Source organism: Chlamydotis macqueenii, chromosome 1 (assembly GCF_036417535.1).
Source record: "Chlamydotis macqueenii isolate bChlMac1 chromosome 1, bChlMac1.mat, whole genome shotgun sequence".
NCBI classification, from domain to species: Eukaryota; Metazoa; Chordata; class Aves; order Otidiformes; family Otididae; genus Chlamydotis; species Chlamydotis macqueenii.
Window position 1 is genome coordinate 15,520,925 of NC_141556.1, and position 15,658 is coordinate 15,536,582.

The following is a 15,658-nucleotide window of genomic DNA, read 5'->3' on the forward strand; positions in this document are numbered from 1 at the left end:
AATTCAAATTGGGACCACAGTAGGGTTTTTTGTTTCTTGTTTTGTTTTGGGGTGGTTTTTTTTGGTGGTGTTTTTTTTTTTATGTCCTCTGGTGGAAGACCATTATTTTATGCCAAGAGTTATTTCATTGTCTGATGACTAATCAGCCCATTGGAGAGTTTTGTTATCAACAGTCATGGAAAGTTGGCCCCTGGTAGGAATCTCACAGATAGTTACCAAAGGAAGTCAGGACAATGTTCTCAAGCTTCACTAGCAAGGAGAAAAACGAAATGGGAGTAAAAGTGACTGTGATGCCAAAGTTTACTTACAACAGATGCAGCTTTTCAAATGCTGCCCAAACTATTGAGCAAAATGGAGTAGCACTGAAAAATCCAGTACTTGCCATTACTGGACGTTTCTGAATTGATTCCAAGTAATGCAGCCATAAGACATAATGAGATTTAGAGTTTTCCATAGTCTCATTGAGTGCTTTTGATGCTACTGCAGCATCAGAAGAAATCAAATGACAGTAGATAGGTCTTTGTATTTGCACTTTGACCATCTCTGCTTGGAGGCGTTGTTCAGATGCTACCAATAATCCCTGTTTCACAGTAACAAACCAGAAGGTGCTGAAGTAAGTTGGTATCTGGTGCTTCATTTGACCACTCTTTACCTCTCTTGCACAAGTCTATTAGTTCAGGACAGAAAAGGCTTCTCCATCTTTGGCTTCTCCATTCTCTTGAGAAATTAGTTACTTGGTCTCAAAGGCTCCGGAATCAAGGCACAGGTACTGACTCAGAGGCAGTTTGAGAATAAAGACTAGATTTATAAAGGGGCTCAAGGGACACTGTTTGGTATTATTATGCACAAATTTTACCTTTGGGACACAATAATCTTCACACCAAGTTAGGCAACACTACTCTTTATTATTTCTCTAATGTGTTCTGTGTAGTCTGGGCTATGATCCTGGCATGTTTTCAGGAAGTTTTGAGTTGTTAACCATGGAAGAGAAAAACAGCTTGAGGTGAGTGCAGGCCTGGAAGAAGAACCTAAACAAAGCCATTATACCATATATATATACTGTGTTATTTGCGTCTTGGCACTGGGATGGTAGTATGCAGCACTGTGGGTCTGTGTTTGATCATCATCATGCAAGTGCCGGCACAGGTGTATCAAGGCTGAGTACAAGACAAACTGTGGTGTGCTACATGTTATGCTGTGAGATGCAACATGTTCTGCATACTTACATTTGTGGGAAGAGGGATAGCTGGCGATGGGGTATCGTGTTCCAAAACTGAGAGCCGTTCAAGGGAGAATTTCGGAATCAGGATAGTGGTGATCATGGAGATGAGGTCAATGTTGTGTTTGTCCTTTTTTTTTTTGTTCAGCAGCTAGCTGTCACGAAGCAATGGGTACAAGGAAGAGTGCTGCCTGGTCACTTGGAAAGTGGTCATCCCTAATTGCCACCATTCTTTACCTGCCCAGCTCAGGGGAAAATGACAGCCAGCTGTGCAATTTGAGAGATGCCAGTTGGAAGATCCCCAGTTGGTATCCTTCTGGGTAACGGAAACACATTAGATAATGGACTTTGCTTACGTAAGTTTTTGCAGCTCTTTTGGCATCATTGACAGGATATGTCTGTGTGGTGCTTTATCTGTAGGGAGAACTATTTTTTTTTTTTAACTGCAAGTCACAGTAGCTCATTGTTGATGGATTTTTGCCATTATCTGCAGTCCTTCAGTTGGTCTGGAAAGTTTCATGATGTCTTCAGCAGCACCTGCATGGCTGGTGCCATGTCAACAGGCCAGTGTGCAGCTAATTCAAGGTGAAGATTTGTGGAGTCACTTAGAATCACAGAATCATAGGATCGTTTGGGTTGGAAAGGACCTTTAAAGGTCATCTAGTCCAACCCCGCTGCAAGGAGCAGGGACATCTTCAGCTAGATCAGGATGAGCCTCATTCAACCTGACTTTGAATGTTTCCAGGGATGGGGCATCTACCACCTCTCTGGGCAACCTGTTCCAGTGTTCTACCACCCTCATTATAAAAAATTTCTTCCTTCTATCTAGTCTGAATCTACCCTCTTTTAGTGTAAAACCATTACCCCTTGTCCTATTGCAACATGCCCTGGTAAAAAGTTTCTTCCCATCTTTCATGTAAACCCCTTTTAAGTACTGAAAGGCTGCTATAAGGTCTCCCTGGAGCCTTCTCTTCTCCAAGCTGAACAGCCCCAACTCTCTTAGCCTGTCCTCAAAGGAGAGGTGCTCCAGCCCCCTTATCATCTTCATGGCTCACTCCAACAAGTCTGTGTCTTTTCTGTGCTGAGGGCTACAGAGCTGGACGCAGTACTCCAGGTGGGGTCTCACAAGAGTGGAGCAGAGGGGCAGAATCACCTCCCTTGACCTGCTGGCCACACTTCTTTTGATGTAGCCCAGGATGTGTTTGGCTTTCCATTGCAAGGGTACCTAAGGTCTGTGTTGAAGCCGGTGCAGCCACCAGCTGTGCTTCATTTACTTGCCCCTGAGAACTGGAAGGGCCAAAACATGAAGGGTGCTTTGGCTAACAGCTTCACCATAATCCCTGACAGCTGCTTACAGTAATTTAGCATGGGAAGTAAACAGTAATTTTTTTTTTCCTTGCCCCTCTCTCCCCTTTTATTCCTTTTGGCTTAGCCTCTCAAATCTCAACACTGGTAGCCCAGGCTTTTATGTTGCTAGTGTTATCCAGGCCTGCAGCCTAAGAATACAAAGATTTACTAGAAACAGAGAAACAAAACCCCAAGATACCCCAAACCCATTCTCAGAAACTACACCCTGACCTCTGGGAGCTGAGCTTGGGGAAGGTGTCAGCCGCCAAGTTAAGTGACTCCAGCAGATGTGTTCCTAGCTGCTGCGAGGACACAGAGTTTTTCATTTTGTTGTTGTTCCACTAGCTAGTTTTGTTGGCTGCCAGACAACGGACAGTTTGTCTAGTAGGGGGAAGCATGCTATTTGCAGGCTTTTAAACCAGTGAGACATCTGACCAGGGAAATGGGGGATCTGATCAGCTCTGCCTGCGGACCGTGTTAGATGTTTCATCAGTCAGCATGCTGACGTCAGGAAGCACCATCCTGCCATCAGTACCGTCAGCAAACTTCTTTTATGTGGTAGGAATGAGGACAGAATAAGGCTCAAGTGCTTCTCTTTTTGGTCATGACTTTCCTATTTAGATGGCTTTATATGTGTATATATATATATAATTTTTTTTTCCTTCCCCTGAAACAGTCTCAGTGCCATTCTTCTAATTATATTCAAGCAATAACACTTGGGGTTTGGGCTTTTTTTTTTTTTTTTTTTTGCTTTTGCTTTTAGAGTCACCATGCTCTCAGATGAGGTACATTTCTCAGCCTTTCTCTAAAACCAAGTGGGAAAATGTGCTTTCCCTCGTGATCTGAAGGTTAACAAAATTATCTGTTCAGTTGTGAGAGAATTAATTATCATGAATGCAAGAGAAACTCCCTTTAAGTATGTAATATTCTTAAAATATGCAAAGTTTAAAATACACATAAAGTCCAAAATCTTAGATTTCACCAGGAAGTGGAGAAGCAGGCAATTTGGATTACAGATTGTACGTACTAATATACTTCATCAAGGTACTTTGTAGTACAGGTTTCTGCCGAGGTAGTTCTAGGAAGCAGGCAGAGACTTTGTAAAAAATCTAAACTTCAGAAAGTTTTACTGGTGTTTGCCCATGTAGGATTTGTTGTCATAACCTAATGGCAAAGTGACAAAAACATGAATAATAGTAGGAAAACCAGAGTTTTAAAAGGGTTGAGACTTTGGATTAAACACGGGTAGTGTGAATGTGTATGGGAGAAAGCAGTTATGTTCACAGTTGTTAAACCGTATAAAATAGATGAGATAATTATAAACTCCACACAAAGGTGTACTCCTTTGGAGAAGAATACTGACAGCCATGACATCTTCTCCAACCCACTACCATCAGCAAGATTGCAGCATTATTCCTTTGTAATAAATATAACTTGCAGGTACTGTCAAGAGACTAAAAATGTAGGCCGGAATTTTGTAAAGAAAGAGGGCCTAAAGCAGTGTTGTGTAATAGTTAAGGGAAGCTGTTGGCTACCAGGAATTCAGGGGAACGGGTCACTCTTGTAAAATGTTGAGCAGTCTGGTTTGCAGTTTGACAGAAATATTAATTCAAGGACAGGTGCAGATTATTCTTCATCTTAGGAGATGGTGATGCTAAAGCCTGATGACATATAAAATGTCAATTTGATAGTTTTACAGATGAGCAGACCACCCAACTGATCTGGGCATTGCTGGTAGAGCTTTGGCAGAATGACCACTTTTTCTGCCATTCTGACTGGGAACATGCAGACATTAGTAAATACGCTTCAGGCAGCAAAATTAGAAAGCAGAGAAGAACATGAAATTGAATCTAAATGCCTACGCTACAGTGTTAGAAAGCAAATAACCATAATATTCTTAAAATAGCTTATGAAATTTCAAGTGGAAGGAAGCCATGTACAGATGGTAAGAAGACAAAAGCATTACTGATGTTTTCTATCAGATGGGGTTTAGTAGCGATTGTAAACTATGCTATGGCTATAGCAGATATTCCTTGGAGACGGTAAAAAAATTGCTTAGCAAAGAGTGATGTTAGCACAAGTGGTGTTGGAGTATAATGATCACATTAAAAAAATGAACTAAAAAAACCCCAGCCCACTCTACTAGGCAGAAATAATCAGTTTGGCAAATTGTACAAAACAGAGGATGAACGAAAAATGGGTTCTTGGGTCTTGGGTTTCGCCTCTGTGAAAAGGCCTGGGTCTTCATAGCCCAAGACATGTCCCAGCAAGGCTGACTTCCCTCATACTTTTATTCCACTGGTATTTTTAGGCTGAATTTCATATTCCCTGTTTGCTTTCAAAATATATTGTCTCTGGTACCTCATACGTACAACCTGGGGTTGAGGGCAGCAAGTACTCCAAGCCAGGATTTTCGCACAGGTATGTATCCAGCTTGTACCTAGAAAAATTCTAGCACAAATTAACTTGTTGCAGCCTGTGGTATAACTGAGGAATAGAAATATTACTGTGAATGTGGTTGGGTTTTTGTTTTTTTTTTTTTTTTTTTCTTCCTCCCCCTCTTTTATCTAGATGACTGATTACTTTTAATGTGATAATGACGGAGCGTAGTGGTCACAAGCAATAATGACGATGAGTTTCTAGAGGGGAAATGTGCTATGTGTGGCATGCAGCACTGTGTAACAGAATGTACATATTTCAGATAGAAAAACTCAATGCAGCAACATCGTTCTAACATGGGACATTAATCTGAAAGAAGTGATAGCTTTAAAAATAATTTTAAAGCAGCCCAAATCTTGAAGAAGCAGCTTGACTGGGAAAAGTAAATATGCTCTCCAAGAGCAACGTTTCCTTCCCATTAATGGGCTGTGACAGCCCGTTTCACTGCGTTGGCTCATTGGTCTAACACATCAGACAGGCATTTCGTCTTTTTATTTTCAGTGTTAGTAATTACATTCAGCATCAATTATTCACAAGAGCTGAAATATCTTAACTGATAAAGATTTCTTTGCCTCTCTTTCGAGGTTTGTGTTATGACAGATAAAATAACCAGCCAACTTGTGGCATAATGACTGGCTGTATGTACGTGTCAAAATGTGACCATTACAGTGTGCTGCTCCATAGTAGCGTTTTAAAACCAAATATATTTAACATCAACACTAATTATAACATGGAAATAATCTAAAAATGCTGCAATAATATATTAGATTCTCTGTTTATTAAATATTTTCAAGGACTCCCTTTATAACATAGCTGTTTTCCTGATGCCATAGTGATGCATTTAAATGGATACACAGAGCTTTAATCTTCAGCAAAGCGATACCCAAAGCATTTATCCATATATTTAGTTCATGTTCTTGTGTGGTGATATCTTAATAATCAGTAAATTAATTTTCCAAAAGTTTTGCTGAGCTTTTTTGATACAAATTATTAAGTCAAGCTTTTTAGGGTTTTGTAGAAATAACTTGTGGCTTGTTACTGTGTCAGAGAAAGGAGAAGGGAGGAGAGTTTGCTGTTTGGTTTTGGTTTGAAGTAGCAACTCATTTGTATTGCCTGGGAGATAACATGTTAGTATGTGGAATGAAATACATCAAGAAGAGCAGCTTTCTTCCGTGCTGTTTTTGGCAGCCTTTTTTTTTTTTAGGATAGTTTATATATTTATAAGAATAAAGTCAGTTACTGGGATTCTTTATCTCAGCTTCCTTTGAAGGTTATCTTAGGAGACCTCAGAATCCCGTGCAGCCCTTGGAAGTGCATGGTGTTTGGTTTGGAAAGGGGCAGTCCTAGTGTACTAGCACATAATTCTGGAAATACAAGCTCCAGAGCTAAATTGCAAGCAGCACAAGGCAATTATCCAGTCTAGTTTTCCAATTATTGTGACTGTAAGGCTTTCCCAGCTTTCTTGAGAAACTGTTCTACAGTGAAATAGAACTCATTTTCCGGACTGAAAAATGAAAAGAAGTAATTTGTAGAGACAATAAAACTCTTAAAATGCAGTTTTGACTAACTGCATTTTAGGACTACAACCTCTTGTAAATTTGTTTATCTTGTTGCATATTGTAAAAATGGAGATAATGGTATATTCTGGTTTCTGTATATTTTTATTCTTTTACAGATGTGTTGATGTCTTCAGAGACAGGAATAATTATGTATATATTTGTTGTGGTACAGATGGTTTTAAAATCTGTAAATGTCATTTTTTAATTAAAAAAAAGTCTCTTGGGACATCCCATCTGATGTAGCTATCTTCTCTCTCCAACATCTACTTTTCTTGCAATAGCCAAATTATTCTCTCACTTTTTCTCCCAGCAGTGTGTAATAGTACCACTGTAGCATCATTTCTTGCTCATCTTGGGCTTCTCAGTCTCTGTCAGTGGGACTCCCTGAAAGTGTGCATTTACTTCATGTCTCTGCCTGCATGCTGTTTGTGTGTATGGATGTGTGTATATGCGCGCAGTCTGCCTCCCTGGGTACATAGCAGCCGTGACCCCTTAGGGAGCAGGCTCTCCCCAAGAGCCTGTACTGCCAGTGCCTTCCAGCAGCGTACCCTTCTTTGGATGGAGCGAGATCCCTCTGCGTGCAGAGCCAGCCCTTTGAGGAGCTGCGGGTTTTCCTCCCTGAGGAAAATCAGTGTTTCGGAGTGGACTTCAGATTCTCCTGAAATGTTAAGTTTTGTTTATTGGGAAGTTTAACGGCAATGATGCTGTTTAACCTTTCAGATTCTGTGGCTGAGTGTTACTTACAGCGTGCACCTATATGGATGTGATTTACCCTTTCTTCTTCTTTCATCTTTTGAGATTGACTTATTTGGTGAGGGAAATAATTAAATTTATCTTACATATTTAATCATTAAAATATTACTGTTGCTGTTAAATTTCCAGAAATTGAAATGCACTTATTTAGAAAGCTAAGCTCTACCTAATGGTTACTGTGCTGCAAAGGCTGTTTGTTTGTCTTCCAAATAATAGTTGCATATTCCCTGGGCTCATCCCTTCTCCTCATTCCTCACAGTCATGGCCTTTCACAGAGAAAAGACGAGAACCGTTCTCCGTAGACCTGACAACTCCCTCCTTTGTCAAAGTCCCTGACATTCAAACTGTCGGTGAATGTAGGAGACAGAGTCTGGTAACTAGAAGGAAGAATAGCTCTTCAGAGTAAAGCAAACAATTTCTCACAGTTGGAATAACTTTAGACATTCATTGAGGAAAATAGATCTATATTTTACAGTTTTATTAAATATTTACGTAATTTCACTTAATTTTAACAGCTTGATTTTATCATCTTCCTAAGTCTGTATTCTAGTGCTATTTAATATTTAGAGATTCTAAGCAAGAAAAGACCGTGTACCTTGATTTCTGGTGTGATACTAACTGTAAGTGCAATCAGCTCTTAATTCTCCATGGATAAATTACCTGTTATGGATAGTCTGTGCCATTGTTGTTGTGGATTACCTGTGCCATTGTTACCTGTGCTAGTAGTGCTGCACAGGCACAGCTGAACTGGTTTTAGAGCCAGCTGCAGTGCTGCCCCTGTGCAAGGACAACCCAGGTGTCCCACAATGTGCCTGCAGAACTCAGCACGCAGAGGCATCTCGCTGGAGTTAGTTTGGGGAAGACAGTTTTGTTAGGCTAGGCTCAGCACCAACCGTGTTGAACCTAGAGCAGCGCTGGGAGAGGCGGGCATGCCCCCACTGAGATAGGGGAAAAAAAAAAAAAGTATGATGTGGCTGTGACTTTCGTCACTCGGGGCATTTGAGTGTGCCACACTATGGTACAGATATTTCTGTTTGTATCTATCCTTTAAGATACATCAGTGATATTCCTGCTCTGTAAATAGAGCTGGGTTTTTGGGGATATAGGCTGCCAAATTTGAGGGCTTTAGACATGTAATAGCCGAATTAAATTTTTTGTTTATTTTTAAGGGGGTTTAGTCCTTTGCTCTATGAAGAAATTACAATGGCTGATTGCACGTGGGGCTTGTGGAAAGCATTCCAGTTTTTACTAATACTGAAGATTAATCACTGATCTCCTGCCAGCCCTTGTCACTCAGCGCAGGCTTTTTGGCTTTGTGTATTTTGCTCTAGAAGAGCTTTTCCTTGAGTTGCCACAGATGTGGCCTGAGCAGTGTCCTGATGGCCTCCGTCCACCGGAGCGGCCGCAGGGAGCTGGGTGTGCTCACCTGGCCTTGGGCACACATGGGGTGCCTGTGTGCTCTGCAGCACAGCCCAGGGTTGTGTATTTGCCTGGTTTGTAGACCTGCAGAAGGCACCAATTTAGAGGTCTGGCTGGCAGAGCGCTCAGGCACATCCTCAGCAGCCCCTGATAAGCAGGACCTCTTGTCAAATCCCAGGCTGACAGTCCCTGATTTCTTAGGAAGGCCGCATGTCTAATGTCTGCAGTGTGTTTAGCTGCTTATTCCAGGTGACATTAATGGCACAAGAATCTCTGACAGTTTCTGAAGCAAACTTGACTTTGAGCACTTAAATTGGGAGTCTGCAAAAAGGGATGGCTTAAGCTATCAGAACATGTTAACTGTGTAGCACTACCTTCTTAGTCTTGGTGCTCTGTAAACAACCCCGTAGACCCCCATTTCCTCCTCTACTTACAAAGTTATGCTACTTTTATGGTCTGTTCTACAGAGCTATTGTGATGATTGCTTAATGCTCATGAAGAAGAAAGAGTATGAGAGGTAAAGTGCAGTGGGGAAAGGAGCAATGGTTAGGCAGTTGTTGAGTGATGGAAGAATTTTTAGTGTGTGCTTCATGTAGTTTGATGTTGTTTTTACAACCTATATTCTTGGTGAATAGATATTAAAATATTTCAGCCTCTCTTGATAATTTATCAATTATTTCTGTTTACTTGATCTGTATTGCCAAAATATTTTAAAAACTGTAATTTTGTACAGTCATCTCGGCAGAGATTTGCAGATGGTAACATCTTAGATGGTGGGATTCTCTCTTATGTAGCACTAACATCAAAGCAACTGTGATATGTCACATAAGGATGGATAGCTTGCATAGTTTCAAATGATAATTTAATCAAATCTTCATCAGGATACAGACTCCTGTCACTTCTCTTCCCCCCTGCCCCGTGCCCTCTCACTGTGTTACTCAGTTGTGGTGCAGTGCTCTTTCTCTTATTGTAAAAAAGATCAAATGTCACTGGACATGTTCTGAATTTATCTGCATGGCAGTTTACCCTTTACTGGGAAAAATCCCTGGATTTTGCAATGACAACTTTTTGCAATCCACGTTTCTTGTTCCTTTTACATTTTGCGCAAGTCTGTAGTGTGGTGGGTATAGCTGTGAGTTACCGTAAGCAGTTTTTTCCTAGCAAGCTGTTTTATTGAATCATTCTGAGCAACTAACTCTCAGCACAATGTTGCTGTAATCTTTAAGATGAAGTGTACTTTTGCTGTGGAGTTAACTTCAAAAGCCAGGTAGGTATTGCCTCAAGCCCATTCCCTTCCTGACTGGAATACTGTGGTGCAGGTGCTCTGACAGGGCTGCCTGGGTGTCTCGTGGTAGGGGATGTTGGGGAGCAGCGCAGCAGCAGCATGGGAAGCACTGTACCTAAGCACTGTACCTAAGCACCACGTTTTGTCTGTGTGTTTAACTCGAGGCGTGAACGCGTAGATGTAAGTGTAATATCCCTGTGGCCTGTGAGCAGGATTTCAAAGCTGCCTTCGTAGTTAAATCTGGATGCCAAGACTGTCTCTTGGCATGGTACTCTCTGGGTGCCACTTGCACTTGAGCCTTGTGAATCAGGACAGTTATCTCAGTCCAACCCTAAGAGTCAGCCTAGCCCAGAACTCAGTAAGGACAGTGGCTAAAAAAAGATACCCAGGGAAGATGATAAGCACAGGCAGAGCGAGTAGTGCTTCTTCCCTGGAAAGCTCCCTGCTGCTCCTGATGCTCTGTGGCTCCTGGAGGAGCGTGTTAATATCCCTCTGCCATCGATTTGTCTATTTGTTTCTAAGCCAAGACTTTCACCTCCTGACACATTTGAAAGGTAATTTATTATTTTTAGTGGCTCCAGCAAAATGCTTCTTAGGCTCTCTTTTGCGCACTTTACTATGCTTATCGTACCAGCCATTGTAGCGACATGATTGACCGTGCATCTACTTTGTAGTGAAAATACCAACTAAATTTCTGTAGGGCTGGTGGTTGTCTGATACCTTCTTGTAAGCCAACACTTCCATCTTTCTGAGCAACAAAAGTATATTGCCATTTGCTGCAAGAGAAATAGAGAGTAGTTCAGCTTGCTGCCTAACAGAGAACTGCGAGTGCTGTTTCTAAATCTCCCAGTAACACATTTGGATGACCTTCACAAAATCCCAGACTGGGGAGGAAGGCTTTGCCTGGTGGCTGCTCAAACACTGATTATTCATATGAACTCAAAACAGTTGCCTATCAAGGTTCTGGCATTCTTGCTATTTTTTTATTCTTTATTTTTTTTTCTGAATAGTAAATAATCTGTAAAATTTATTGTAAAATAAATTAAGCTCCCTGCAACCAAGTGAAAGAGTGAATTTGGAAGTACGGAGTGGGAAGTAGCTGGAAAAGGACTTGTCTCTTTGACAGTCCTAGTAAATTGTTTCAAAGAGATGTAGTCTTCAAATTATGTTAGTTTTGTGTTAGATGTTATTTTTTTAATGTTGTATTATTTTTTTTGTGTGTGTGTTGGTAAAATGTGCTGAGGTAGCTGTCAAGAGGAGTTAAATCTTCCTATCTACAGAAGAAGTACAAAACCGACAGTCAAAGCCAAATACCCTCCCTGCGTTTGGGGAAAGCTTTTGAATGGGAGCAGAGCACTATGTTATGCTTTCTTGTTAGAAATATGTCGGATTCTAAATGTTGAGGTTTTTTAAATATAAGAGCACATCTGCTGCGAACTGCTGCGAATTTACATGCTGGAGGTAACAGCTCAGCCATCTGATGGTGACAGTTTTGTCCCGTGTCCTGAAATGAATTTGGCCCATAACCCCAGTTACAAAATGAACAGTTTTGAGGAATGAAACAGCTCCTTGTATTACAAAACAGTAGTTGCATAAAATATGGTGTCCGCTGTAATTAAAAACGTGTCTAAATGTCTTACCCTTTTATATTAAAAAAAAAAAAGTTGGGTGAGAATTAGAATTCACATTTTAAAATAACTTTGCTGGTTATGTTACTCTCTTGTTTATTTATCTATAAGCTTGGGGTTTGTGATAGCTTATTCCCCAGAGGTTTCCTTGCTGCTGGCTAACACTCTGAACCGCTGCGCTTGGGTTTCCCGGTGTATTTCTTAACACTTGGACCTGTCACCGCTGTATGGGCTTGCACAAACCATCTGCGACTGTGGCTCAGAAATTGTAGCTTTGCTCTGTTTTTTTTTTTCTCCCCAAAGGAATAAAGTCAGTTTATGTCTCAAGCTGTCACTGTCTCTTCTGTTTTCTCAGCAATTTATTTTCTCTTTATCTTGGCTTAGATGTTCAAGAAATGGTGCATAACTCCTATGCAAAATTTAGTAGGATAAAATAAAAAAGTTAAATATTTGTAATTTTTTCAATTCCTTGTAAACATTAAGAGCAATTTTTAAGGTTGAATATTAATGAGCACTGTAAAGGCGTACATTTTTAATGTAGCTGCTGCCCACGTTTGAAATTAGGTCATTCAGATTTTCTTCTCGCTGTTTGTTCCAGCAGTTAATGTGTCACATGAAAGTAGAGTTCAATACCAGTGTTTTATACTAATTAGAAGCAGACTGAAGGTTGTATTTGGAAGGGAAAACATAAAACTTTATTTCTTTATCTATTTTATCTCTAGTAGCTCTCGAAGAAGCTGGTAAATCTGGAAAGGAAATAGAGAAAAAACTGTGTGCTTTAAGAAGTATTTTGCGATCTCTCCCAGCTGGAAATGAGATAGGAGTCTCATTCCAAATGTTTGCAGCCCGCGGCTGGAGACGTGCCAAGATGGCACTATCAAACAGTCACTTGCGCTGTAAAACTGGGGCTTGGGCAGGTTTTTTTTTTTTAACATCCTTTTTTTAGTCCATGCTTGTGTCATTGTTTGCAAGATGCCAATTTCTGTACTCTCAGTAAATAATGGAAATGCAGGTGTAAATGTTTCACAGCCGGTCATGAATAGCAATAAGCAACAGTAATGTTTAAGAAGCCGAAAATGGTCTTGAAAGCCTACTGGTTACTATCTACCGTATCTTTTGCGAAGCTGCTTGAAAGTTTAAGTGTATATGAAGTTAACATGGGCTTCTGTAAAGACAGAAAAATACTGACTAGCGGATTTTTGCAGTTGTCACACTTTGAATGAGATATAGCGTTGTTATGTTTAAGGTGCGTTAGATTATTACAAAAAGAATCTAATTGAAATGTTGTGTTTTCTTTCAGCTCCAGCGATAAACCGATTCACCAGGCGGGCATCAGGTAAGTTGGATAAAGTTGCATGTTTCATTGGTCTACATAATAGTTGAAACGTAATGCTGATGGTGGTTGTCATGTAAAATATAATATGACGTTAGTCAGGTTTCTTTAAAGATGACTGACTTAGGTTAACCTTAAATCCGTTGTCTCGTTTACTGAAAAGTGTAGCCAAGGTTTCAGGTCACAAAACTTGCATGAAGCCTTCTTGTTGCTGTGGAATTTATGAAAAACCTAAGCTTTTCTTTTTTCCTTTAAAGAAAATAATTTTAGCCCTAACAGAACTGAACTTCAAAAGCAAGAACTGAATGTAATCTGGTGCAGGGCTGTCTTGCTTACTTCATAGACAGCCTGAAACAGCAATTTGGTGATCATCTATGCGTGAAAAAATGCACAACCATGCTAGAAATCTCTCTGTGTTTTTCAAGACCGAGCTGGTTTTTGTACATGGTGCGTTGTTCTGCTGTGCAGGGCTGGCAGGTGGGGTCCTAGAAGCAGCACTGCCGCGGTGGTGGCGTGTCCTGCTAGGAGTGCCCCGCCTCGCTTGGGGCTGATTTGTGTATTCTTCAGTTGAATTTGGTTTGTGCCGACTCAGAGGACTGTTTACCTTCTTCCGTTACATGTAACAGATCCCTCCAAATTACTTATCATTAAAATTTAATATTCTTGACCTCTCCTTATTGTTCTGCTACATCATAGCCTTTAGGCTTCATTTTTGAGGGCTTTTTCTCCAGAAGTATGAGGCCCAGAACCTAAGTCTTTCTTGTTTGAAATACCATGAATCTGAAAGTGGAGTGTAAAAGCCACCACTAAATGTAATGAGACTCATGACTGACTCGTAAGAGTCAGCAGAGCAGGAGATGTGAGCTGTTCCTATCATCTCAGTATGCTATGTTTGAAATCTAACTGTAAAATGCTTTCTGTTTTCAACTGCAGATCATTTTAGTAAATGTAATAAAGTTTGTATTCCATAATGCAGTAAGTCTATCCAAACTTCTTATTTTCTAGTTATGGCTGTAACTAGAAATCAGATAGTTCCTTGTCAATATAAAAATATTAGTGGAGATCCTCAGGTGTACTAAGGAACTGTATAGAGAAATGGAAGTTTGGATTTGCAGGATTGGTGCATAGCATATGTAGCACAAAGTAAGAAAGTGTAATGAATTCCAAATATTCTCGTGTTTTAAGTATTAATAATACTTCATAAGGTGCTGTAGCATGAAAAGAAAGATTTGTTAACTAGCATTCGGTAACAGTGAGCAGGGCTTTATGCAAATTACATGGCGTGTTTTAAGGAAAGTTTTACTGTGACTGATTGATAGCTGACTGTAATGAATGCACTCCTTATAACAGACGTGTGATAAGCTTTTGCATTTCAGTAGGAGAGTGTGATTTGAAAAGCTAATATTTGCTCAGGAAAAAATATCTGTTATTTTTAATGTTCCTTTAAAAGGAAACTAAAAACATGTTAGAAGCTTGAATTTTTTGCACAATTATTGGGGAAATAATTTCTATAGGCAATTAATATTTTGTGTGTTCTGGTTTTGTTGTGAAGAGATAAAATAAGAGTTATATTATTCAGAATAATGAGTCAAGTTGCATGGTATGGTCCAGATGTAACCATGTGTACACACTTCAAGGTGGAACAAGGTAATACTGTAGTCTACAATGTGTACTGTTTATTAAGTTTCTGGCAGCTTTAATAGTCAAAATAGTTATTTTTCAAACACAAAATCCCATGAAAGGGGATAGTTCTTACTTTTCTTCCTAAATGCTAAATGAATACCAGAGAGGTACAGTACCTTTAAGAAAATTGGTTGATAAAATATTAAATTAAAAATATGAAACAGACTATGCTGATAATACAGATATTTTAAAGGGATGTTTGGAGTCCTAACCATATTTTTAGATACTTTGTTTTTTTAATTGAACAATTGTTTGGACACATTAAGATATTCCAGATACTTTGCAAGTGGAAAAGCCAGATAGTAGCTGATTTTTTAATGCTTGGTAGCTTAATAGCATTGTGTAATCAGAGTTGATTCTCATGTTTAGGAAATGAAGGGCTGACCAAATGAAACATAGAGTTTTTCTCAAATACGAATTTATCTTAATTTTAGGCTATTTAGCTAAGAGCTATTTTAAAATTCGGAGTGTGCAAGGTTGTTGATTCTTGAGTGGTTTTGAAGATTTGCTTCTGATGAACATTGTTCCAAGTTAATGACGAATATTTGGAGAGTTAGCGGTAGCACGTGTTTTCATGTTACATCTGATCTAGTGGTACCACAGGCTGATTCTGAGAGTGTGATTTTTGGGGTGCCTGCTTTTGTCACGCCTCTGCCCACAGGTTGTCTCTAGTTCCCTCGCCATACTCAGGAGTTGTGCTGCCTGAGGATGCATTGATTTAAAGAATACAGAAATACAGGAGATTTTGGTGTGTTGCTGTTAACTGGATCTCCAGCTGATCTGTGCTGTGGCTGCCAAATAACTACATCTGAAAGAGGGGTAGTAGTGGCTGCCTTTAGCCAGTGGTGGGATGGAGACAGAGCTGAACTACTGACATTAGTTGAAGCAAAACATCTAGTGATATCTGCAGCAAAGGCTCCTAGACTATTCTGCTAAAAGCTGCTTGTTGAACTCTTGCAATGAGAAGCAGGGAGAAGCCAGGAGATGACACAA

At 40.0% G+C, this 15,658-nt stretch overlaps 1 protein-coding gene across 1 annotated transcript in view; it reads left to right on the plus strand.

The window, feature by feature from the left end:
* PRKAR2B (protein kinase cAMP-dependent type II regulatory subunit beta) overlaps positions 1-15,658 on the plus strand; it is an 88,746-nt gene that overhangs the window by 17,690 nt on the left and 55,398 nt on the right. The window contains exon 2 of the mRNA XM_086739957.1: positions 12,950-12,985. Coding sequence (XP_086596083.1) covers positions 12,950-12,985 — 36 coding nt within the window. The remainder of the gene's footprint in view (positions 1-12,949; positions 12,986-15,658) is intronic.